Source organism: Lepidochelys kempii, chromosome 1 (genome assembly GCF_965140265.1).
Source record: "Lepidochelys kempii isolate rLepKem1 chromosome 1, rLepKem1.hap2, whole genome shotgun sequence".
Classification (NCBI taxonomy): domain Eukaryota; kingdom Metazoa; phylum Chordata; order Testudines; family Cheloniidae; genus Lepidochelys; species Lepidochelys kempii.
The window spans coordinates 133,761,941-133,787,119 of NC_133256.1; the positions used below are offsets into that span (position 1 = coordinate 133,761,941).

The window sequence follows — 25,179 nt, forward strand, 5'->3', positions numbered from 1 at the left end:
CTTAACAAACCCACTCCCCAACCCTGCCCTGGGTCCTGCCCCCAGGGAGCGTGGGGCTGCTCCATCCCCTAGGTACCCTCCTCCCTGCTGAGCCACCTCTCTGGTGGGGTTCTCTGAAGCCCCTGCACTCAGGTTCCCTGGGCCCTGGTACACAATGCATCCTTAGGGCTTAACCCCTTCCTGCCCACGCGGTGGCTGGTTATGGTGATGGCCAGCAGCAGCCCGGAGGTGTTAGCTGCCTTTCAACACTGTGTAGGCAGTAAGGGACAAGCTGCTTCTAGCCACACTGGGGGAGGGGGGGGATGGTGAGGGAAAGAAAGAAACTCTGCAAAGACATGCTCCAAGTCATCCCTTCCCTCCCGCACAGTGCCAAAAGGCTGCTGCTGACCACATTCTGGTGTGAACCCTGGCAGAAATCTGGAAGTGGAGGCATGTGACCCTGCGTGCCCTGCCCACCACGTGTCGCCTCGGGAAGACGCAGTGCCAAGTACCAGGAGAGGTGGGTCTGTCCAGGGGGCCTAGCCAGGCATGGAGGGCAGAGAGTACTGGGAAAGGAAGGTTGGGTCCAGAGGTTCCCTCCCCCCCACCACCCTTTTGTGAGAGAGGTGTACAGAAGTGTAAGTGTGTGTGTGACCACTCCCCATGTGTGTGTGTGGGGGGGAGATAGGGGTGTTTGTGTCACCCCTCCCCATGTGAGCCCTAAAGCTTTAAAGATAAGAAGGTAAATAAAAAGAAATACTGCGTAGTTGAATTCTTTTTAACAGCCAACTTGATGTTAATTTGAATGTTTGTACTGCATAGTTCTGACTGATTTCTTTTCAACTCACTTGAATACAAGTAATTTTACCAGGTGTCTTGTACGCAGCATAGGGAAATATGGTCACCCTACTTAGACATATGTGTTAACTCCATTGTGATTACTTGTGCTAAATAATGCAGAGGGGAATAGATTAGAGTAGCTGGTGATACCAATTAGATAACTAACAGTTTTGCTACTCCAGTCTTAAAGTGGGAATATTTTGGTCCATGTCTAATGCGTTTGGTCTATATTGTAGTTTAAAGGCATCATGATAATTCAAGTGCCTATACAACAATTTTTTCTACACTTTAAATCTTAGTTCCCTTGGAAATTGAGAAACTCATGTTCTATCTGTCCCTTTCTGAATGAATAATTTCCTAGGAATTCTCACTTTCCTATCAAGGCATAAGAAATGAAGGAAAAAATCGTTTACGAGAAGTCTGAAATTTAGCTAGTCTTTGTGATACAGCTTTCATTACTAATGCATGTTATTAATACATGGTCTTAATAAAGATACTGGATTTATGGCCTATTACAACAATCTGTAAACCACTAACTCCGCTTTTTGTCCTAAGACTACAGGGGTGTTAACGGGCCACTTTATCTTGAATGGTAAAAATATGTGCTAACTACTTATGCTAAACTATCTGATCAATCTTGTATAGCTGTGACACTCTTAGAGCCTTTTCTCAGGCTGGGAAAGATACTGAGTGGCTCCAAAGCTTGTCTCTCACCAATAGAAGTCGGTCCAATAAAAGATATTACCTCACTCAATTTGTCTCTGAAATGCATGTTAGTCACAGATTTAGAAAGAGGAAAATACAACTACATACTCTATCCTAGAAGAAGCTTCATAGGTTTTTGGTTTTTTTTTTTTTACATTTTTAATGTTGCCCCCGAAGACTTTTTTTCTTCCAAACCCATTTGAGTAAGTATGGAAAATATGTATTCTATTTGTCCTTTATTATTTGTTTTTATTTTTTTAATTGCTAAAACATAATTGTTTTTATTTGAATATAAAATAATTACTACATACCTCTTGACACTTAATACCACTCACACCGTTGATTTCACTACCACTTTAATAAAGGCATAGGTGTATATTGGCAGAAAGATATTTAAAGGAGCACTGGAAACTTAAAAATAACATTTCTACCTTAAAGCATTGTACCTACTGTTGTTATAATTAAAACATAAGATTACTGTAACTGAACGAGATAGATTAGAGGAGAAAAATAATTATTTGTTTTTGCATTTGACAGCATTTTGTGTATACTGGTAGTCGGTTTCAGATTCTTATATACGTAGTTTCTCTATTACTTCTCTAGCTAATTCTCAAAATATAAGGGAGAGAAAATATTTTTGAATAGAATAGGAAATGTGATTTCATGCCCAAAAAATTGGCAAGATGGGGTTAGGTGCAGTTTTTGACCCTTCTTGTAATTTTTTTTTCAGTTCACTAGATTTCAAATTTTACTTTGTCCCTTTAAAGAGAGTTCAGAATATGATACAAATCTATAAAAAACAGAGTCAAAACCTTAAACTTATAACTTTATAGTTGGTTATTGTCATGTTCTTTACTTTACCTAAATTTTGAGGATGAAATTCTGACCTCATTGAAGTTGATTGTTTTTCCATTGATATCATTGGGGTCAAGATTTCACCCAGGGTTTTTATAATTTCCAAGCTTTGGTTCTTTGAAAACAAAAATAAATTATCTACAGTGCTAAAAGGTTTTATTATTAAACTGACAGAGTGTGATTGCTCAGTGTAAATAAATAATGAGGTAACACGTATGTTATTTTTGACAGGTCAGTATATAACCCTCTCAGCTCTATGTAATAAATGGTAGAAAAGAGAGTAAATTGAGAAAAATACATGACACAATGTATTGAGGTACCTAATTTTACCCCACAGGAATCTTTCTACATGGGACTTACACAACATGAAAATAGGAGTTTATAATAGAAACACTTGTACATGCTTAACTATAGCTCATTTACCAGCTCCAGATCCTAAAATGATTATTTGTGAATGGTCATATTCATAGGCCAATAGTGTTAAAGGAAGTCATTTAGAAATCCTCTTGCTAGCCTGCTATTAACTCTTTAGACAATGTTTTACAGTCAGTCTAGGCAAAATGCACCACAGTGCACCTGTTCTACAAAAAAGCCATGTGAACATTTAAACCCCACTCAAACCCTGGGTCTTTAAGTGTTGCACAGAAACCTTCCATAAAATGATGCGTGCCTGCAGTGTCTTCAGTATGCTGATGATACCCAGTTTTATATCTCCTCCATTTTCTCTGACCGGGCTGAGGCAGTAGAATGAATGGCCCGTCTGCTGTAAATCGGGGCTTTGATGAGCGCTGTTGGTTTCTGAGTGAAGTTCATAGTGTTGGTTTTAACCTGTAATGCCCTCAGTGGTTCAGGATCTGGTTATCAGAGAGCTTGCCTATTTTCTTATCTGTGGCACCTTAGAGACTAACCAACTTATTTGAGCTACAGCTCACTTCATCGGATGCTCAAATAAATTGGTTAGTCTCTAAGGTGCCACAAGTACTCCTTTTCTTTTTGCGAATACAGACTAACACGGCTGTTACTCTGAAACCTATTTTCTTATGTTCTCTTTCCAGAATTGAGAACAACAGAGGTACTCAAGCTGGGATTAAAGGAAAGGGGCTGCTGTGGTGGCATCTTGATGGGCTCCCTGAGGGTCCCCAAATCTGGAGTTTGGTTCCCAGCTTGGTCTGCTATAGGCAAGCCAGATTACCCTACTGGACTTAAAAGCCCACCCCCTTCTTCTGGGCATTTGAGTACAAGGTAGATGGAGGGATGTGGAATTGGGTGAGAGGGCTTTCTTCTGTGTGCAGCAGCTAACACAGTGGGGACCTGATCCCTGACTGGGCACTACTGAAATACAAATTTTAAAAAACCTTGCTGATTTTATACTTGTATATTGTGAAATGTAATGTGGTGTTAATGTTCCCAGTGAAGTGGATGGGTGTTTGTTATAAATATAGATGGGTAAATAAAATGCTCTGCTGGTCCACTATGATCCTTATCTAGGGTTACCATATATCCGTATTTTCCCAGACATGTCCGGCTTTTTGGTTCTTAAATCGCCGTTCAGAAGGAATTTTTAAATATCTAAAAAGTCTGGGATTTTGCCGTTATTTTTCCCCAAAGAAGAGTTGATCATTCAAGAAAGAGAGTGAATGTTGATCGATCGAGAAAGAAAGTGAATGTTGATCACTCGAGCGAGTGCCCACTTTTCCCCCTAGCTCCCAGTGCTTGCGCTGTGAAACAGCTGTTTCGCGCGGCCTGGAGGGAGGGGGAACGCAGCATGCTCGGGGAGGAGGCAGGGCCAGGGCGGGGATTTGGTCCAATGGGGCAGGGAGGGGGCGGAGTTGGGGCAGGAACTTTGGGGAAGGGGTTTGAATGGAGGTGGGGCTGGCGGGGTGCGAAGAAATTCCCTCCCCCCCATGGAGTGTCCTTTTTTTTGAATGGACAACTATGGTAACCCTAGCTTATCACCACCAGGCCTAATTTCAATTTACGTACAATATCCTGAGGGGAACGACAGTTATGTCCTTTTCAAAGAAAGTTGCTAACTGCTTTATGGAAGAAGTTGACACAGAAAAATCATTTAGTTGCATTGTGTTAAAGGACAGACAATGATCTAGCAGGAGAATTTAATTAACAAACACATTTCCCCCTATATCCCAAGTTTAATTTTCACATGACAGCTCTATTGGGCAAACTTACCTCCTTACAGTACAATATGTCATTCCAGGTTATTTAAATTTTGTTCTCTATGATCATTTGCCAGGGTGTAGTTGAGGCAGTACCAGGTTAGCAGTCAGGAACAGTAATCCTGCCTATTTGTACACTTTGTATGAGCAAGGGGGATTTCCCTTCATCTTTCCTTACCACCCTTTCCAAAATAGGAAGTAATGAGAAGAAGAAGAATGCTGAGACTCTCAGCTCTGCATTTTATGGATTACTACAAAATCTCGGTAATTTCTGTAGCAGATAAACATATTCCATGCACGTTCTGTTGCCTCTGGATCCCTTTTATTTAATGTTCAACTGCTACTATAAAGTGGCCAAACTATAAAGAGCTCTTTCCCCCACTTGCTTTACTTCAATGCATTAACAGAACGGCCTTGTGAAAGCATGGTATCTTTGTAAGCTTCTCTGCACATGAGTCTCCAGAGAGAAGAATACGTACAGTGTTTGTGGAATAAGAGACGGCTCACTGCACTGAACTAGATTCTTTCCCTATATGTGTGTGTGTGATATGCATAACTGAATGCTTTCTTACAGGTCTGTTTTGCTCTTATGCCTGCGTGAAGTCAAAGCTGCAATAAAGAGGCTGAGTCCAGTGAGCTGCACTCAACAAAACTATACAGCACTTTATGCTGTATAATATCAAAACCTTTAAAACCCACGAGTTATGGATAGATTATAGCAGTCCTAATATTAGGCTGCTTCTTCTCAACACACAGAGTAAATATAAACATTTATGTTGCTACTCGCATGTCACTTAAGCAGAGAAACAGAATGGCCTTGTAAGAAAGCGGTGGATGAAATTCAGTATTTTCCTCGTTATTTATCTCTATCAGCATAGTGCCTAGAAACCCAAGTCATGGACCTGACCACAGTGTGATAGGCGGCCTACAAACACCGAACAAAAAGATGGTCCCTGCCCCCGAAAGTATGTCTCTCTCTATATATATATCCTCCTCCCCATTCCCTGCCCTCCCCCAAAAAAACACCTAGCTTAGACTCCAGGTTTCTAGTCTGCATGTCCCACCAACAAACTATATAAAGGTGAAAAAGGATAGAAATAAGCAGTTTAGTCATTCAATAGCCCACCTCTATACCTGCTCATCAGTTCCCTTTCTCAACGTGGAGACTAAATTTAATTATTAAAGTGTGAAACAAAGGGAATTTATTTCTTTAAATGCCAGTTTCAAGGCAGCCCTTGGAGTTGCTAATAATGTCTGTACTACACACACCTGAGAGACCACCTCATGTGATTCTGCCAGTTTCAGTTAGCTGAAATACAAGAAAGAGGGGGCTGCCAGGGGTGCATTTTCTATGAGGGCTCTTGGCTCTGGAGCTTGCTCTTCACTGGGGTCTGAAATAGACTAAAATTGTTGAAATTTAGGGCACACTGCAAACTCCACCTATAGGCTATGGGTGGAATGGGATTAGAATAGAGGGGTGTGCCTTTTTTGCTTATTTAAGTTATTAGCTGGAAAATTCATTTGCATTCTGTGATGTGCTTGCTGGGTGTTTCTTTATGGGTGTCATTTTAAATAATTATTAGGGAGCCTGAAATTGTGGAATAAGTGTCTTTTGAGCTTAAAACAAAAGAAAACTATGAATGTACAATTATTAGTAGGGCTGTCAAGCGATTAAAAAATGAATTGCAATTAATCACGTGATTAAAAAATCAATCATGATTAATTGCACTGTTAAATACTAATAGAATACCATTTATTTAAATATTTTGGATATTTTCCACATTTTCAAATATATTTCATTTAGAATACAAAGTGCACAGTACTTTCTTTTATAGTTATTTTGATTACAAATATTGCACTGTAAAAAAGAAACAAAAGAAATAGTATTTCAATTTACCTAATACAAGTACTGTCGTGCAATCTACTTATCATGAAAGTTGAATTTACAAATGTAGAATTATGTACAAAAAAAATGCATTCAAAAATAAAACCATGTAAAACTTTAGAGCCTACAAGTCCATTCAGTCCTACTTCTTGTTCAGCCAATCGCTCAAACAAGTTTGTTTACATTTGCAGGAGATAATGCTGCCCACTTGTTTACAATATCACCAGAAAGTGAGAACAGGTGTTCGCATGGCATTGTTGTAGCCAGCGTCGCAAGATATTTACGCACCAGACATGCTGAACATTTGTATTCCCCTTTCATGCTTCAACGGCCATTCCAGAGGACAGGAGTCCATGCTGACGATGGGTTGTCAAGGCTAATTCCCCACTCTGTCACTTTGAGTGCAGAAGGTGGGGGCCTGCAAGGATTCTAAAAATTAATACTGGCCACTCTGGGCTTGTATTAAACTTAACCCTTTACAGGTAGAGCAATTAGAGAACAGCTATTAAGAGGGATTTTATAACTACTGGCTGGCTGGATGTCCATAAAAGGGAGCTACCCCTCTCCCCCCCTCACCCTTCATTTATCACATGGCACCCAAATCAGATGGTGTTGGCCAGCCTGGTTCAGGGCAGGTCCACACTGCCTGGGATTTCTTTGTGGAGGTTTAGGAAAACAGAGTTAATAAGATACATGCACATGGGTTCTGCTCAATAACTATTCAAAGCAGTGCAGACCGATGCATGTTCTTTTTCATCATCTGAGTCAAATGCCACCAGCAGAAGGTTGATTTTCTTTTTTGGTGGTTCGGGTTCTGTAGTTTCTACGTTGGAGTATTGCTCTTTTAAGACTCCTGAAAGCATGCTCCACACCTCGTCCCTCTCAGATTTTGGATGGCACTTCAGATTCTTGAACCTTAGGTGGATTGCTGTAGCTATCTTTAGAAGTCTCACACTGGTACCTTCTTTGCGTTTTGTCAAATCTTCAGTGAAAATGTTTTTAAAAAGAACATGTGCTGGGTCATCATCTGAGACGGCTGTACCATGAAATATATGGCAGAATGTGGGTAAAACCACAGAACAGGAGACATACAATTCTCCCCCAAGGAGTTCAGTCACAAATTTAATTAATGCATTATTTTTGTAACGAGCATCATCAGCATAGAAGCATGTCTTCTAGAGTGGTGACTGAAGCATGAAGGGGCATATAAATATTTAGCATATCTGCCATATAAATACCTTGCAATGTCTGCTACAAAAGTGCCATGCGAACGCCTGTTCTCACTTTCAGGTGACATTGTAAATAAGAAGTGGGCTGCATTATGTCCCATAAATGTAAACAAACTTGTTTCTCTTAGCAATTGGCTGAAGAAGAAGTAGGACTGAGTGGACTTGTGGGTTCTAAAGTTGTGCATTGTTTTGTTTTTGAGTGCAATTACGTAACACAAATCTACATTTTGTATTTTCATGATAAAGAAATTAAACTACTGTACTTGAATGAGATGTATTGAAAAATATTATTTCTTTTGATTATTTTTATAGTGTAAATATTTGTAACCAGAAATAATAAGGTGAGCACTGTACACTTTTTATTCTATGTTGTAATTGAAATTAATATATTTGAGAATGTAGAAAGATATCCAAAAATATTTAATACATTTCAATTGGTATTCTATTGTTTAGCAGTGCGATTAAAACTGTGATTAATGTTTTGAGTTAATCATGAGAGTTAACTGCAATTAATTGACAGCCCTAATTATTAGTACTTTCCACATTCTACTTTCATTGTGGGTGGTTTTTCCTTTCCAAATCCTATTTACGGTAATAGAAGCTACATAGATAAGTCTCTCACATACATGATAAGACAGTATTTCAGTCTTGTGCTTCAGCTGTACCAGATGTGGCAACGTAGTCTGATGGGAATTCTCTAATACGGTATGCTCTACATTTTCTTATTGTCGCAGGCTGTTAGGGCACCCTCGTTCCGTGTTTGCAGAGATAGCAACTTGCCCCTAAAAGCAAGTTTGATCTCGCCTGACCAGTCTCTAGTGAGGAGCTTACATATTCTAATCCATACATCAGAAGCCAGGACCTCATTTGACAGGTTTCAGAGTAACAGCCGTGTTAGTCTGTATTCACAAAAAGAAAAGGAGTACTTGTGGCACCTTAGAGACTAACCAATTTATTTGAGCATGAGCTTTCGTGAGCTACAGCTCACTTCATCGGATGCAGTGAGCTGTAGCTCACGAAAGCTCATGCTCAAATAAATTGGTTAGTATCTAAGGTGCCACAAGTACTCCTTTTCTTTTGACCTCTTTTGAGGTTTCTCTCTTCTTGTCTTGCTCTGCTGGTTAAGTGAATTCTTCACGATGGATTGGACATATCAATTCCTTATTCCTGCGGAGTGAGAAGTGTTCAGGGGCTTCACAGAAGGCCCATTTCCACTTGATATGCAGAGCTGGGATAGGCACAAGCAGATGGATTACTGTCATTCCACTTAGAATGAAACCTTTCAGAAGCAGGACAAATAAGAATTGCTCATTCCATTTTGGTGTGGACTCTTTCAACCCCAATTAATTTACTGTATATTTTCAGTTCAGTGATCCTCTAGCCTTTTTCTCCCCTTTGTCTTAGGAGTTGCATTCCACTAGGCTCAGCAACAGGGTTCACTGATGCATGTGAAGAAGGTGGCAAGAAACTAAGTTTCAGCTCATTGCCCCAATTAGTTTTTTAATCAAAAGTGCTTTGCTCAGGTAAACAACAAACACCTTTCATGGAAAAGCTCCAGTGTAGTTTACATCATAATCTGGTAAGTGCCAACAGTTCCTATTTTTAGAGCCTGTAATAACTCTGCTTCTAAACAAACTACTGTACAAGCCTTCATGAAATTGTTATTCTGTGGGCCTATCTGGACCAGGAGACTGATTTGTCAGCTCTTTCCATCCATAAGACTAATTGTAAAGGCCACATAAAAAGCCTCGGATTTTTCTCTCATTTACAGCATGTCAAATGAAGAGTAACTCCTGATATCAATCTGGTGTGAAACTGATGTATGTGAGAGGAGAACCAGGCCAAGAAACAATATGCAGCAGCCCAACACCTGGGCAGGAGGGACTACCAAGAACATATTACTGTTATGGGTTGAGTTAAAACCTCATTCTAACTGCTGTGTGAATGTGCCCTTCATTTCAGATAATTGTTAAGGAGCCACACCTAAGAAAAGGCCTGTTGGGGCAGGTCTACACTTAAAATGCTGCACCAATGCAGTTGTGCCACTGTAATACTTTAATGAAGTGGCTCTAAGCCGATGGGACAGAGATCTCTCGTCAGCGTAGTTAATCCACCTTGTAGTATCAATGTCAGTGGGAGAAGCCTTCTCACCAACATAGCGCTGTCCACACGGACACTTAGGTCAGTATAGCTTTGTCGCTCAGGGGTGTGGATTTTTTCATACATCGTTTCGACATAGTTATACCGAAGTAATTCTGTAGTGTAGACTTGCCCTTAGAGTCTGCCCAGAAATGAGCACCATGTGGTGGGGACGGTATTGTGACCAGGTGTGTTGGGGGGGGACAGTATGTGTGAGAGAACATGCACAAACTGAGAATAGACCGAGCAGAAGCAAAAAGCAAGAAAGCCAAGCAGTACCCAGTGAGCAGAGTGTGACCCTGGGAAAAGTGAGAGAGCACATTTCTGGGTCTCTTGGCTAAAGAGGCTTGGGACTGTACACTAAGAAACTGCTTCTTTTGTTCTTGGTTCCTCCTGCATTTGGAGGAGGAGGACTTTTTGTACATTCTTTGTAAATAAACAAGATTGAATCAAAGAAAATACCAGACTCCAACCAGTTCTATTTCCAACTGGAACATCCCCAGGGCTATGAATTTTGGATATCTGCTTGTGTCAAAAAGAGGCAACACTATACTCCATTTGCCTCCAGATCCAATTTGAGCCTTCCATGGACAGAGCCGCTCGGATGTATCTGAGAAGGAGTGACACTAACCAGTGGTCCCTATGAAAATCAGCATTGCCAGCTGCTTACTACACAGTGCTTGGTTCTCCATTCTGGCTATATATTTCAAGAGGTGAATGCAGTTACTCGAGCAGAGGATTGGTGTTTTGCAGCAATACCATCTAGCTGGCAGAATCAGGGGTGCAACTGAACAGCATTTTCCTGATACTAATATTTTAGAGTTTGAAAAATTAGATGTTTTGTTTTCATCCCTTGTGGAAAAGTCAGGATTTAATTGAGATGGCTCTCTATGAAATTCAAAGGGAGGGTTCAAAAATTCCATAGCATTTTTCCACAAAGGGATAAGTTCTCCCCTCCCCCGCCCCCCACCTTAAGCAAGTTGAGGCAGCGTGACTTCCTGTTCTGTTACCACCTCTCCTGTTACACATACTCTCCAGGGAGGAAAGGAGCTCTCTTCCCACCTACCCTGTTTGTCCATTTTCTCCTTCATCCCTCATTGCCACTGAGAAGTACTAGGTCATTTCCATTATGTGGCTTGTGCCCCAGGTGTCCTAAGGCAGTGAGCCAGGCTCAAACTTTAAATACACAGAGGCCTGAAAATGTTTGTGAGTATCTTGAGAGAAAAAAATCAAATACCTCTGAAGGCCAAGTTCTTAGACAACAAAACAAAATTCAAGCAAACAGCTGGTAATTTGTGGATGTAGTTTGAATTTGAAGTAGAGTTTATTTCCAAATCCTTTCATGATTTGAGTCTAACAGATTGCAAAACTGCTTACCTTCCTAACGCAGCATTTAGAAGGAAGCTGTAATATATTTAATATACTATCATCAACAGAGTGGTACCTGTCATTATAAAATATTTTCAGTAGCAGAGTATCTCTCCCAATATCTGCCTGAAAAAGAGGGTAAACACTGCATTTTCCCCTTTCAGAATCATGCCGGTTCTGTTTGTTAGGATTTTGTTTCACTTTATCTTGTTCTGGGGAACACATCACATGGGAAGTGGAGGAGGAGGAGTCTGGAAAACATTTGTGCATGTCAGATTTCACTGTATCCAATTTCATGAAAAAGCTGCCGACGACTTCTGAAACCAACAAAACCTTTTTTCTTTCTAATTACATTTTCACCATATGCTCATCCAGATGGCTTATATTGACATGTTCTAGGGTGTTATAAAATGACCTTGCTTTAGATAATTTAACCACTGAAGAAGCTTATGAAAAAATAGAATTGACACTGACAGAAAAATGATCAGAATCTTGTCTTTCTAGGACAATTCTTCCAATTATCTCTTGTATCTGTGGTATTGACCCAGACTCACACAATTAGTCAACTTTTGTCAGGCATCACCATTCATTGCAACAGTGGAAATACAGGATCTGGGTTTTATTGAAGTCTAGACATTAACTCCTTCATGAACTGATTAAAATGCATTGGTTTCTAAAAAGAAATTCTGCAATTCCAATTGTGAATTAACTTCATCTTTACTGGACAGTAGAAGAGTATGCAGCCACCAGATTCTCTTTCAATAGTAGTCACTTTACTTAACAGCCTGTCTAAATATTTTAATATCTTTTCCAGTGTTCCTGTTGGCGCCAGGAGAAAAATAAGCCAGCTTGATGCATATTGTTGAGCGCATTTAACTGCCCTATTTCTAAACAGTGTGCATGGAATCTCAGAGTATAAATTAATTTAGGAAAAAAGCACACGTGAGGGTGCAAGGGACTGGGGAAAGGGATATAGAGTGTCTCACCTCAAGGTTACAAGTTCAAAGGTTGATAGTGACCACAAGTTACTACTATATAGTTTTTTAGGTAGTTTTTGTGAAATGAGTTTGATGGTCTTATTCCAGCCCTCGGCCACCATAATTGGCTTTAATTGTCATCATTGCTGTGGCAGTCTCAGCAGAGAAGCCAAGGACTGAATGGGCATATAGGCAACGTGAATCAGTTTTGCCATCTCACACTTTTATCCCAAATCTCAGGATATCAAGTATCTGGAGGTTTTACTTGACGCCGCAGCTCCTGGAGATGAGGGATTATGTACAAATCACAGCTTTCATCTAACAAAAATTCTGGCACTCAGCAAAGGAAAGCTCGAAAATATGATCTGAGCACACCTTCATGGCTCAAAACACAGAAAGCAAATAAAATGAACCCTAAACGTATTATTTCGAAAAAATTTCAGAATTAAGCCAATCTCCACATTTTGGAAGGCCTGACTCATTTTTGAATGTTTGGGGTTGGCAGTCTTGCTTCTGTCCTTTGCCCTATACAGGTGTCTACCAAAGCACATTGCAAGGGCATTGTGGAGTGTATCTAGGACTACATCTACATTGCAATCGGGAGGTGTGATTGCAACCTGTGCAAATCAAAACTAGCTCAGTTATGTCTACATCTGCTGCAATCACACCTCTGAATGCAGCATAGACATACCTTAACTGTGAATAAACTTTGCTCTTTTTGGCTGTCAATCTGGCAGCTTTCGTACATGGTAAATTCACAAAAATGAGGTTTCTACAGTCACTGTTGAGTAATGTGGATACCCTTGTAACCAGGGCAGGAAGTCTTTCTGCTGGAAAATCCTACCTCCAATCCAATTGCCAGTCACTCAATAATCCAAGAGATCTGACATTTCTGTAGACTCTCTCTCTCCTTTCAGTTATTGAGAAGGACGGCATCTGCCAGATTTCAAGGCAAAAACTATATTAATAAGGAGTTGAAATTGAGAGTACAGATCAGTAATTTAGCATAAACTACATTACAGAGATGTTGTAATTATCCCAAACCAAGCCCGTGAAAGTTAGTGTTCAGATTAAACTTAAAAGAATTCCAGACATGTTGAAGTATGAAAAGGCTCAGATGAGGTATATAAACAACTTTAGCTCTGGGCTGTAGTGACATGTGATGGAGTGCAACTCACCACTGCAGCGCCTCCTCCTGGCTGTTTTGGGAATTAGCTCTGCATCCTCTTCTGGTGGTGTCTCACCCACCGGCACCTCTGCTCCTGGGCCCACATCACTCCCAGGACGAGGGGAGGGATAGCTCAGTGGTTTGAGCATTGGCCTGCTAAACCCAGGGTTGTGAGTTCACTCCTTGATGGGGCCATTTGGGATCTGGGGCAAAAATTGAGGATTGGTCCTGCTTTCAGTAGGGGGTTGGACTAGATGACCTCCTGAGGTCCCTTCCAACACTGATATTCTATGATCCATGACACTGCCCTCTGGCTGTGCCACACTCCATGTTCTCCCCTTCTGGGGGATATACAATCTCTTCCTAGCCACTTCCCTCAGTGGCACCTGCAGTCCATTGTCCCAGGGCCGCTTTCCATGCAGCTCCAGCACCTTCTTCTGCCCTTACCTCTGGGTCTCAGCCTGCAGGCCCTAGCAGCCAGCCAGGAACTCTCTCTGGCTCCCAGTCCCCGCCTGCAGCACTAAATTGTCCCAGGTGCTGGGGCTTCCTCCCCCTGCTAGGAGCCTGGTCTTCTCCCCTTGAGTTCCAGTTAGCTACTGAACTCTGCTCTGCCTGCAGCCTTTCTTATACGGGCCTGCCAGGCCATGATTGGCTACTCCTCTCAGCCCCTTTCTAATCGGTTGCTTCTGGTGCAGCTTCCCTAGGGCAGCTTTTAACCCCTTTTCTGCCAGTGAGGGGCAGCTGCCCCATCACATGACACCATGCAATAACCATATGATTATGATTACTAAATGTTAGTAACTGTAGTCACAGATTATATTAAATTTGTCAAGACACATTAGAATTGTTTTCTCTCTGGGTATAGTTGCAGGATATAGATAAAGTTGTTGCAGTGTCTTAACTGTGCATTTCCATAATAGCATGCATGATAATTACAATATCCCTGTAACGTATTTTACCCTAAAATTACTGATACATATTCTCAGTCTGAACTCCATTTTAATTAGTTTTTGTCTGGGAATTTCTTTGGGTATTTTTGTGGTTTAAAATTAAAAATTTCACTCATGGACCTCAAAAAGAATGTTGTTATGCAAGATGTCTAGTGAGTTGCAGATATCATTTCAAAAAATTTAAAGATTTATAGCCAGACAGTCCAGTATGCGCTGGCTGTATTATGCCCCTCTGAAGCAGCGCAAATCAACTAGAGCATACCGGCCAGTTAAACTGGGTTTGCAGTTTCTTTGCAAAGCTGGAGTACTCCCACCCCAGGTTCCCCCTTCCTCTTCTAATTTCCCCCTTCCTATCACACCTGACTACATTCCCCTGTGCACATGTGCACACACCAGTTTTCACCTTCCTTTTAAACCCCCACATTCTTCTTTGTCCATGCACACACGTGTGTACACGGACACTCCTTCCCTTATTCTTCCCTGTGATGGGGTTCCCTCACCATTTGTGGCACCTCCTCCTGGCCATCCTGGGGATTAGCTCTGCCAGATGCTGCACCCTCCTCAGCAGACTCTCTACCCATCTTCTTAGTCTGCAACCTCTCATGCTCTTGGAGTGGCAGCCCTCTCATGCTCACGGAGCAGAGGGCCCATGGCTTGGTCCTCCAGCAGGTCACTAAGGCCCTCCCCTTCCAGGGAAATCACAATCCTTCTGGACCAGCTGCCCATCAGAAGTCTCCAACACCCGGTGCCACTACCCAGTGGCTGGTAGAACCCAAGCCTGCCCTCTGCACTGGGTTCCAGCCCAGGGAACCTATAACTTGTAGCCAAGGCATGTATTATCCTTGCAGCTGTTTTCCTGGGCCTCTTCCTACATAGCTGGCTCCCCTCTCTCTTTGGGTTTGCCATCCCACTTTCCCCTCTCTCAGGGAGTGACTGCAGACTTCTTCCCACTTTGCTACTCACAGCTCCTGTACTTTATACAAGCCACTCCTGCCTCTAATTAGTGGCCTCCTTGTAGCCTACATCTCTCTCCTACTTGCTGCTTAAGTAGGCCAATTTACCCTCTCAGAGCCCGTGTAGGGTACACACCCCATCACACCACCATTCTCCCTTCTGATGAGTAGATCAGATGAAAGCATTAACTACTAGAACTAATTGTCATTTTTGCTGTTATTTTTCCTCACTCCAAGTTTATCTGTCAGCAGAGACTTATGCATAAAATCTTCTTCAGAGAAACTCCAAAGAATTGCCCTTTTTCAAAATGGCTGAAATCTCCCATTGTGTCTAATGAGCCTGGAGTCCGGGAGGAGGCAGAGAGGAACACTCTCACTCCCACAGAAAACAGGAGGAGATAAGTTGCTATTTTGAGAAGGGCACCTGTGTGCAGTTTGGGAATTCAGTCCCAAGGAAAACAATGGAAGATTATAACCATTTTGAAAAGAAGGTAGTTCTTCACGGAATTCTTTGCAGAAGAACTTTATGATTCAGCCCCTGCTGAAGGAGGAACTTTCCATATGAAGAATATTAACATAAATAAATAAAAAAAGTCTAATGTAGTCTCAGCACAACATTTCAGTGAGTTTAAAGGAAATGGGAAGTGTTATTCCGTTGTTTAGATCTTTTGGGACAAAAAAGGTCTGAAACTGGGTACTAAATTTATTAAAGGACCCATTTTGAAATTAATGTTAACCCCCAAATTACTAGATTTACATGCAAATTCTCCGAAAATTAATTCTATATTCCAAGAGTAAGTGCTGTAATTTTGTATTTCCCATACATAAGAAAGAGACCGAATCTCTCCCTTAAGTGCGTAACTTGGCTCAGTCTTAACTATGGTTAGGGCCCTACCAAATTCACAGTCCTAGGATTTGAAAAATCATAAATTTCAGGATTTCAGCTCTTTAAACCTGAAATTTCACAGAGTTGTAATTGTAGGAGTCCTGACCCAGAAAGGAGTGGGGGGTGGGGGGTTGCAGTACTGCTACCCTCACTTCTGCGCTGCTGCCGGTGGGGCGCTGCCTTCAGAGCTGGGTGCCCAGCCAACAACTACCATTCTCCGGCCACCCAGCTCTGAAGTCAGCACAGAAATACCACGATTCCCCCTAACGTAACCTTGTGACCCCCCCCCCCCCCCCCGCAACTCCCTTTTGGGTCAGACGCCCCAATTTGAGAAACGCTGGTCTCCTCCCCATGAAATCGGTATAGAATAGGGTAAAAGCACACAAAAGACCAGATTTCATGGGGGGAGACCCGATTTCACAGTCTGTGGTGCATTTTTCATGGCTGTGAATTTGGTAGGGCCCTAACTATGGTGCTAGATCTGGCACCTCAATATTGGGCAGGTCGAAAGAGGAAAAGTATCTGTGTCAACACCTGCCAGCCATCACAAAGCTTTAAGTAGTCATCTTATCTCTAATGGGGTCTGTCCTACGGACACCCCACCTGGAGCACCCTCCCGCAGTAGGCCATAACACAACAGGCATACCTGCCTCAGCTTCCCTTCGTCAGAGTCACCAGTAACTCCACTGGACGCTTTCTTGGTTCATTGAAACATGCTTTGGGGACAGTTAATTACTAAAACATAGTTCAAATAATCCATAACATAGAAGTCGCAATCATTGTCCGTTTCTCAAATCCAGTGTATGTAGTCCTTAAAATCCCATATCCTCTAGTCCATCAGTATAGCACATCTATCAAACCAGCATCTTCAACCATACCAGAGCTCTTCTTCAGTCTTCTTCTACCCATTTACCCGGACAGTCACCCAAGCCCTTCTGCTCTGTGCAGTGCAATCCACTCTCCCCAGCAGGAATCCCCACAGCCTCTCTGGTGGGAATTCATTGTCACCAGGGGGGCCTTCTCACTCCCCCCTCCCTCAGCCCTCTCCATTCCTCTGGCTCCAGCTTTACAGCATGGAGATGTCAGTGAATAAGCCCCGTTGCTGCTCCCTTGCCTTCAGCCTTTCCCAGGAACCTCCTACAGGGACCTCCCACGGTCTCCTGATCTCTGGCAGCTCTCAGGTGCCCTTTCCTGACTTCCCTCAATCCTGAAAGGCTAGTATTTTTCCAAGGCTCAGGCACTGGCTTCCAAATCACTCACTCATTCACCATTTTATAAATACTTCACTTTAGTGATGGCAGCCTCAAATAATGAAAAACCTGTTACAGAAATGAAGGCTACAATCACCAGGAGAAAATGATTAGACATAGGACTTTAACATACTTTAGAGGAGAACGTTGTAGGGATTTCAACTGAGAGATAAAGAAAAACAAATGGAAAATGTTTGAAACCTCATGATCACTACCCGAGTGCAGTTCAAAATGTTAAATAGGCAAGTTTCTGAAATGTCAGTCTCCTCGTAAACAGGATCTTGATCAAAGGTAAGAGCTTTGGAAACCCAAATCCATAGCTGGGATTGTTTCTGGAAGGCCTGAAGATACTGACATAAGTACTGTATTTCAAACACTATAGAAAATCTGACATCTATTTTGATTAAACATATAAAATTGACCCAATATTAATAGAAAAACGCTACAATATTCTTGAGGGCGGAAGTAGGAGACAGAGTGTGGGAGGGTTGTTACTAACATTGCTTGATGTATAGGAAAAGAGGAAATTTACAGGCTGAATTCATTCACTGTCATAGATTCCCAGGCCAGAAGGGGCCATTGTGATCATCTCGTCCGAACCCGTGTATAACACACGCCATAGAACTTCTCCAGAATAATTCCTAGACATATCTTTTAGTAAAACATCTAATTGTGATTTTAAAATTGCCAGTAATGGAGAATTCACCATGATCCTAATGTTAATTATGCTCACTGTTAAAAATATATCCCTTATTTCCAGTTTGAATTAGTCTAGTTTCAGCTTCCAGACACTGGATCATATTATACCTTTCTCTGCTAAATTGAAGAACACATTATCAAATATTTGTTCCTCATGTCAGCAGTGTTCCCTCTAATTTTTCCCACCCATGTGCGGAATTAATTTTGTTATGTGCACCAATATGGAGGTGATGTGTGACACATCACCTCCATATCGGTGCACATTACAAAATTCATGTGGTGGGGTTTGGCCGAGGGGTTCAGAGTGTGGGAGGGGGCTCAGGGCTGGGGCAGAGGGTTGGGGCGTGGGAGGGTGAGGGCCCCAGGGTCAGGCCAGGGATGAGGGGCTCAGGGTTGGGGCAGAGAGTTGGGGTGCGGGGGTGTGAGGGCTCTGGCTCTGGGGTGGGCCTGTAGATGATGGGCTCAGAGCTGGGGCAGAGGGTTGGGGTGCAGGAGGGTGAGGGCTCTGGGGTGGGACCAGGGATGAGGGGCAGGGCTGGGGGAGAGGGTTGGGGTACAGGGGAGAGGGCTCTGTGTGGGGGTGCAGGCTCTGGGGTGGGGCTGGGGATGAGGGATTTAGGGTGCAGTGGGGCTCCCCGGGGCTACGGCAGGGAGAGAGGACTCTGACCCCACCCCCGATGTCTCTCTCCCCACAGCAGCAGCAGCACCTGGGGTGGGAGGGGAGAGGCAGCTCTCCCCGCTGTGGCAGGTCCAGGCCAGGATGCGTCGGGGCCAGGGGAGGGGTGCCTGTCCTCTGGCCGTGGCAGGTTTGGCACTGGGCTTGGTCGAGGCCAGGTGAAGGGCACTGCGGCAGGCCCGGGACTTGGAGAGAGGCATCTCTCCCCACCGCAGCCCTGAGCGCCTGTGCGGTACTTAATAGGCAGCTGCGCAGTCATGCAGCTTAGAGGGAATTTAGCAGACTGTAATTAAGTCACCCCTTAACCTTCTAAATATATTCAGCTCCTTTAGTCCATCACTATAAGTAATGTTTTCTAATTCTTTAATCATTCTTGTGGCTGTTTTCTGAACTGTCTCCAATTTATCAACATTCTTCTTGAATAGTGGGCACCAGAACTGGACACAATATTCCAGAACTGGTTGTACTAGTGTCAACTTTGGAAATAAAATAACCACTCTATTCCTACTCAAGATTCCTCCTTTTATTCATCCAAGATTTGCATTAGCCCTTTTGGCCACAGCATTGCACTAGCAGCTCGTGTTCAACTGTTTATCAACCATCAGCCCCAAATCTTTTTCAGAGTCACTGCTTTGCAGGATAGAGTCCCCCATGCAGTATGTACAGTTTAGGTGTAGCCATATTAAAACACATATTGTTTGCTTGCACCCAGCATACCAAGTGATCCTGGTTGCTCTAAATCAGTGACCTATCTTTTTCATTATTTACCACTCTCCCAGTTTTTGTGTCATCTGCCAACTTTATCAGTGAAGATTTTATATATTCTTCTAGGTCACTGAAAAAATATTAAATAACACAGGCCAATTTAGAAATAAAGAGATAAGATTCAAAATGTCTACGGTATTCATTTTTGTCATATGTGAGCCATACTATACAAACTAGGAGAAAATACATTTGTAGTAATAGAATAAGCTGGGACAGAACAGCAGGTACTTTTTTGCTGACTCACCCTAATGCAAATATTAGGACCCTGCGCTGAGGTACAAAGCTGTTTCAGTTGACTCACTCTGACTCAGACTATAAAACCTATTAGCTCCAACCATGAGTATAAAAGGGCTTGATCAAGGGAACCCGTGAGTATAGACAGAGAGGAACTGCAGGGAGAAATTCTAGAAAAATACTGAGGCTTGTTTTGTTGTTGCTTTTTAAGTTAACAATAAAAGCTAACTCCAGGAACAGAGAACATTTGTACCAGTACCAGTAGAAATGTGCAAGTATGTTAGGTGTAGGGTGGGAAAACCACCAACCTGAAGAGGCCTTAAACATGGAAGGATGATTAGTGCACACAGCTTCTCTACATATTATATGATTAACCATTATACATACATTTCTTAAGGTGTTCTTGCTGGAATGTGAAAACCTCAATTCTTGAAGATGGGAAGAGAGGGAAGATGAGGTAGACCTCTGAACCTGAATGAAATCCCACCCAATTCTCATTTCTTATGAACATTTTTTGTGATATAGAGGGAGGTGGTGTTTGAGTCTGCTATTATTACAGTCCATATATTCCTAAGGAGACTGACTTTCAAACTGACAATATGTCACACTGGATGACTTTCCTGTTCCTTTACCTTTTCTGCTCAAAAAAGGTGCTTAACAGTACAATCTTCTCCTGCCAGACAAAGACTTCTATTTTGGGGGATATGACTTTGATTGATTTTAACCATTTCTTATGCACATAGTTTGAGTGTGACATTCTCCCAGAATAAACTGAGACTTGTCTTTTTGAGGGTTTATTTACCTACTACTGTAATAAGAGAGAGCTATCACCAGTTGTTATTTTCCTTTCTACTCTTTCTTTCCCCTTTGTATTAATCTTCTTGCTCTGTTGATCCAAAAACAAATGATCCAGTGTTCTAAATATACAACTGAGTGTTACATTTGTTTCCAGGCTGCTTGAGACTGCTCAAATATATGCAAACTGTGCTGAATGTTTTATACTTAAGGCTGCAGGTTGACTGGGTATACCCTCTCCTCTCAGAAATGTTATAGCAGAGAATTGTGTACTTTATTTTCTGGAATGTAACTGTAATGTTTTAAATAAATACAAAGTTGCTTTATTTTCCTCCTCTCCCTGGCAAATGGAGGATGAACAATTCAAAATACAAAAGATTTTTCTCATATATTTAGAGTTGGTAAAATGTATACTGTCACATGCAGGAGTTGTGTGCAGGTATAAATATTGGTTAGCGAATCAGCTCTGTAATCTGAGATATTATTATCCTCTGTGTAAGAAAACTAATAAAAAAGATTATAAAACATTAAATAAGATGAGACTTTGGTTCTTTCAGAGAGACTATCTCAAATATTCCTTCTATCCTGTAAATATAAAGTGCTTGGCTTGTGTAGGTACCACAAAAACACATTTTGATGATCCTTTCCTTTTTTTCATTCATTTTTTCCCCACAGTCACATGACACAATCGGCCACATTTGAAGACCCTCGAATAGAGAGCTGCCAAATCACTCCTTCAGCCCCTCGGAAAGTGGAAATGAGGAGGGATCCTGTGCTGGGATTTGGTTTTGTGGCTGGCAGTGAAAAGCCAGTTGTTGTACGCTCAGTAACACCAGGTATGATTTTTCCCCTTGCCTGGCCCCAAAAGCAGAACTTTGAGACTTACTAACTCCCTGTCTGTGCTGGCTGTATTGCTGGCAGTGATATGGATGTGCTCAGATTTCCAGCAGGACTGCATTAGCTTTTAAAGTTGTCTACTTAGAGGTTTGATTTCTTTAGAATTGCTTTTTTAAATTAAATTAAATTTAATAATTTTGAACTTATACTTACACTGATTGAGGCCCACTGGGACAAAATACCATGGCACATACGAGTACTATTAATGCTTTCCAGCAACCAAGTGAATCATGAATACTAGACAGCATTCTGAGAGTATGTCTACACTGCAATTAAAATCCTGCAGCTGACCCATGCCAGCTACCCTGGGCTCAGGCTGCAGGGCTGTATAATTGCTGTATGGACATTCGGGCTCAGGCTGGAGCTCGGGCTCTTGGTTCCTATGAGGTGGGAATGTCCCAGAGCTTGGGCTGCAGCGCAGTCAAACAGCCCAGCTAATCTGAGCCCCATTAGCCCGAGCCCCGCAAGCCTGAGTCAGCTGGCACAGGCCACCCACGGGTGTCTAACTGCAGTGTGACATACCCTAAATTCTGATATGCTGACATGCCTCTATAATGAGGTCTCAAGTGGAGTTCCACAGGGATCTGTTCTGGATCTGGTGTTGTTTAATATCTTTATTAATTATCTAGATGTAGGTATAGAGAGCATAATGATCAAGTTTGCAGATGACACAAAGTGAGGGGCGGTTGCCAATACTTTGGAGAATACAGCTAAAATTCAAAGGAATCTTGATAAATTGGAGAACTGGCTATAGATGACAAAATGAAATTCTATAAAATTGGCTATAGACAACAAAATGAAATTCAACAAAGACAAATGTAAGGTGTTACACTTAGGGAAGAAAAACCAAATGCACAAATACAGAATGAGAGATAACTGGCTTGGCAGCAACGCTGCTGAGAAGAATCTGGGCGTTGTGGTGGATCACGCCATTAACATGAGTCAGCAATGTGATGCTGTTGCAAAAAAAGCAAATGCAATTTTGAGTTGTATTAACAGAAGTATAGTATTAGCATGAAAGTCATGGGAGGTAATAGTACTGCTGTACTCGGCACTGGTTAGGCCTCAGCTGGAGTACTATGTCCAGTTTTGGTCACCAAAGGATGTAGAGCAGTGTTTTTCAAACTTCGGGTTGCGACCCAATACTGGGTTGCGGCATGTCAGGCACTGGGTCACTCTGGTCAGCAGTGCCCACTGGGACATTGAAAGTCCCGTTGGTGGTGCTGCCAAGCTAAGGCAGGCTAGTGCCTACCTGTTTTGACACCATGCTGCGCCCAGGAAGCAGCCAGCAGTGGGTCCAGCTTCTAGGCAGGGAGCCACAGGACCCCGCACGCTGCCCCCGCCCCGAGCACAGGCTCCGCACTCCCATTGGCCGGGAACGGGCCAATGGGAACTGGGGGAGGTGGAGGCCTACACTTGCGGGCCTCCGCCTAGGAGCCAGACCTGCTGTAGGCTGCTTCTGGGGTGCAGCACTGTCCGTGGTGCCAGGACAGGCAGGAAGCCTGCCTCCTCACCCCAGCTGCACTGCTGACCAGCAGCCCCTGGAGGTAAATCCAAGCCCCAACTCTGCACCCCAATCCCCTGCCTCAGCCCTGAGACCCCCCAAACCCAGAACCCCTTCCTACACCCCAAACCCCTCATCCCCGGCCCCACCTCATAGCTTGCACCCCCAGCCCAGAACCGTGACCCCCTCCCTCACCCTCAATCCCCTGCCCAATCCCTGAGCCCCTCCCACACCCCAAACCTCTCATTCCCAGCTCTTGTTGAGTCACAGGCATCAACAGTTTTCTTTAACAGGGTCCCCAGAAAAAAGTTTGAAAACCACTGATGTAGAGAAACTGGAAAGAATCCAGAGGCAAGTGACAAAAATGATCAAAGGGATGGAATGCAAGCCGTATGAGCAAAGGCTGAAGGAACTGGGTATGTTTAGCTTGGAAAAGAGGAGATTAAGGGAGGGATATGATAGCAGTCTTCAAATACTGGAAAGGCTGCCATAAAAAAGATGAAGAAAAGTTGTTCTCTCTTGCCACAGAGAGCAGGACAAGAGGCAATGGGTTCAAACTACAGCATAGCAGATTTAGATTAAGTCTCAGGAAAAACTTCTTAACTGTAAGAACAGTAGGACAATGGAACAGACTGCCTAGGGAGGTTGTGGAAGCTCCTTCACTGGAAGTTTTCAAAAGGAGGTTGGATAGCCATCTGTCTTTAATGGGTTAGACCCAACAAACCCTGCATCTTGGCAGGGTGGTAGACTAGATGACCCTTGCAGTCCCTTCTAACCCTATGATTCTATGATTCTGTAAAGGCTTGTACTTTGGAATATTGTTTCTCACTGCACTCGTTTCAAACCCATAAATTTGTTAGCAGCAAAAAGCCAATATCATAGTTATTACTCTTAGCCATTACTATTGTTTGACTATACTGATTGACCCACTTCATTTAAAGAAAGAATTTTATTCTATTGTTTTCTATTCTGTATAGTTTAGAAAGCCTGAATTTAAAAACCTCTAAGGAAGGAGATTCCACCACCTCCCTAGGTAACCCATTCCAGTGCTTCACCACCCTCCTAGTGAAAAAGTTAGGGCAGGGGTGGGAATTAGACATGTGAATGCTTCCTGGGAGGGGAGGCGTATCAGGGGACGGAGGACTGTGGGAACTGGAGGAGAGAAGTTTAGGCAATCAGTGATGTTATGGGGGGCAGAAATGGAGATTGATGGTATGGGAAGCAAGAGAGTTTGGGGACTCAGGCAAGGGAGGCATGGCACCCCCTCAGCTCTGCCAGTGCACCCTAACTTCCTTGCATCCCGGGCTCTGCTTCTGCACTTCAATCCTCTCATTGCAACCACCCTGCAGCCTCAGGTCTGCCAATGCACCCGAACCCCCATGAACTGCACATTAGAGCCCTGCATGGAACTATTTTTAATCCTGCAATACCCACTCCTACACGTGCCTGCAATTATAGCAGCAGGTCCTGTGGGACCCATGGGATCCTGGTCCTGCTGCCGGTCTCTACACTAATCCAGCACAGGGCTCTATGCCACAGCTCTGACAGTGCACCCCAACCTGCCTGAACCCCAACTCCACAGCTCTGACAGTGCACCCCAACCTGCCTGAACCCCAACTCCACAGCTCTGACAGTGCACTCCAACCTGCCTGAACCCCAATTCCACAGCTCTGACAGTGTACCCCAACCTGCGTGTGATGCATCTTGGGGCATTCAGGATTGCAAGTTTGTTGCCACTTGCCTCCAGCACAAGGGACTCTTGCCTGTGTTAGCTCACAAACACAACCAGTCTGTCAGCCACTCCAGCACTCTCCTCTGTCTTTGCCCTGCAAGTTAACAATAGATGGCTCCAAGTCCCTTCAAAGTGTCCCTTTGTGTTTTCCAGGCATTGATCACTGGATACCCACAGAAATCCCAGACCCTCCATTCCCAAAAGAACAGTGTACCCCAATTTAACATCTTTACCTTAGACCAGTGGTTCTTAACCTTTCCATACTACTATACCCCTTTCATAGTCTGATTTGTCTTGAGTACCTCCAAGTTTCACCTCACTTAAAAACTACTTACAAAATCAGGCATACAAATACAAAAGTGTCACAGCACACTGTCACTGAACAATTGTTCACTTTCTCATTTTTACCCTATAATTATAAATCCATTGGAATATAAATATTGTACTCACATTTCAGTGTATAGTATAAAGAGCAGTATGAACAAGTGGCTGTCTGTATGAAATTTTAGTTTGTACTGA

At 42.9% G+C, this 25,179-nt stretch overlaps 1 protein-coding gene across 8 annotated transcripts in view; it reads left to right on the forward strand.

The window, feature by feature from the left end:
• FRMPD4 (FERM and PDZ domain containing 4) overlaps positions 1-25,179 on the forward strand; it is a 447,791-nt gene that overhangs the window by 330,922 nt on the left and 91,690 nt on the right. For 6 of the 8 annotated variants that reach the window (XM_073354864.1, XM_073354871.1, XM_073354914.1 and 3 more), the window contains one exon: positions 21,203-21,363. In XM_073354864.1, the coding sequence (XP_073210965.1) occupies positions 21,203-21,363 (161 nt within the window). Of the gene's footprint in view, positions 1-19,890; positions 20,190-21,202; positions 21,364-23,268; positions 23,345-25,179 lie in introns of those variants that run through there. The other 2 variants (XM_073354891.1, XM_073354906.1) reach the window with 2 other exon arrangements.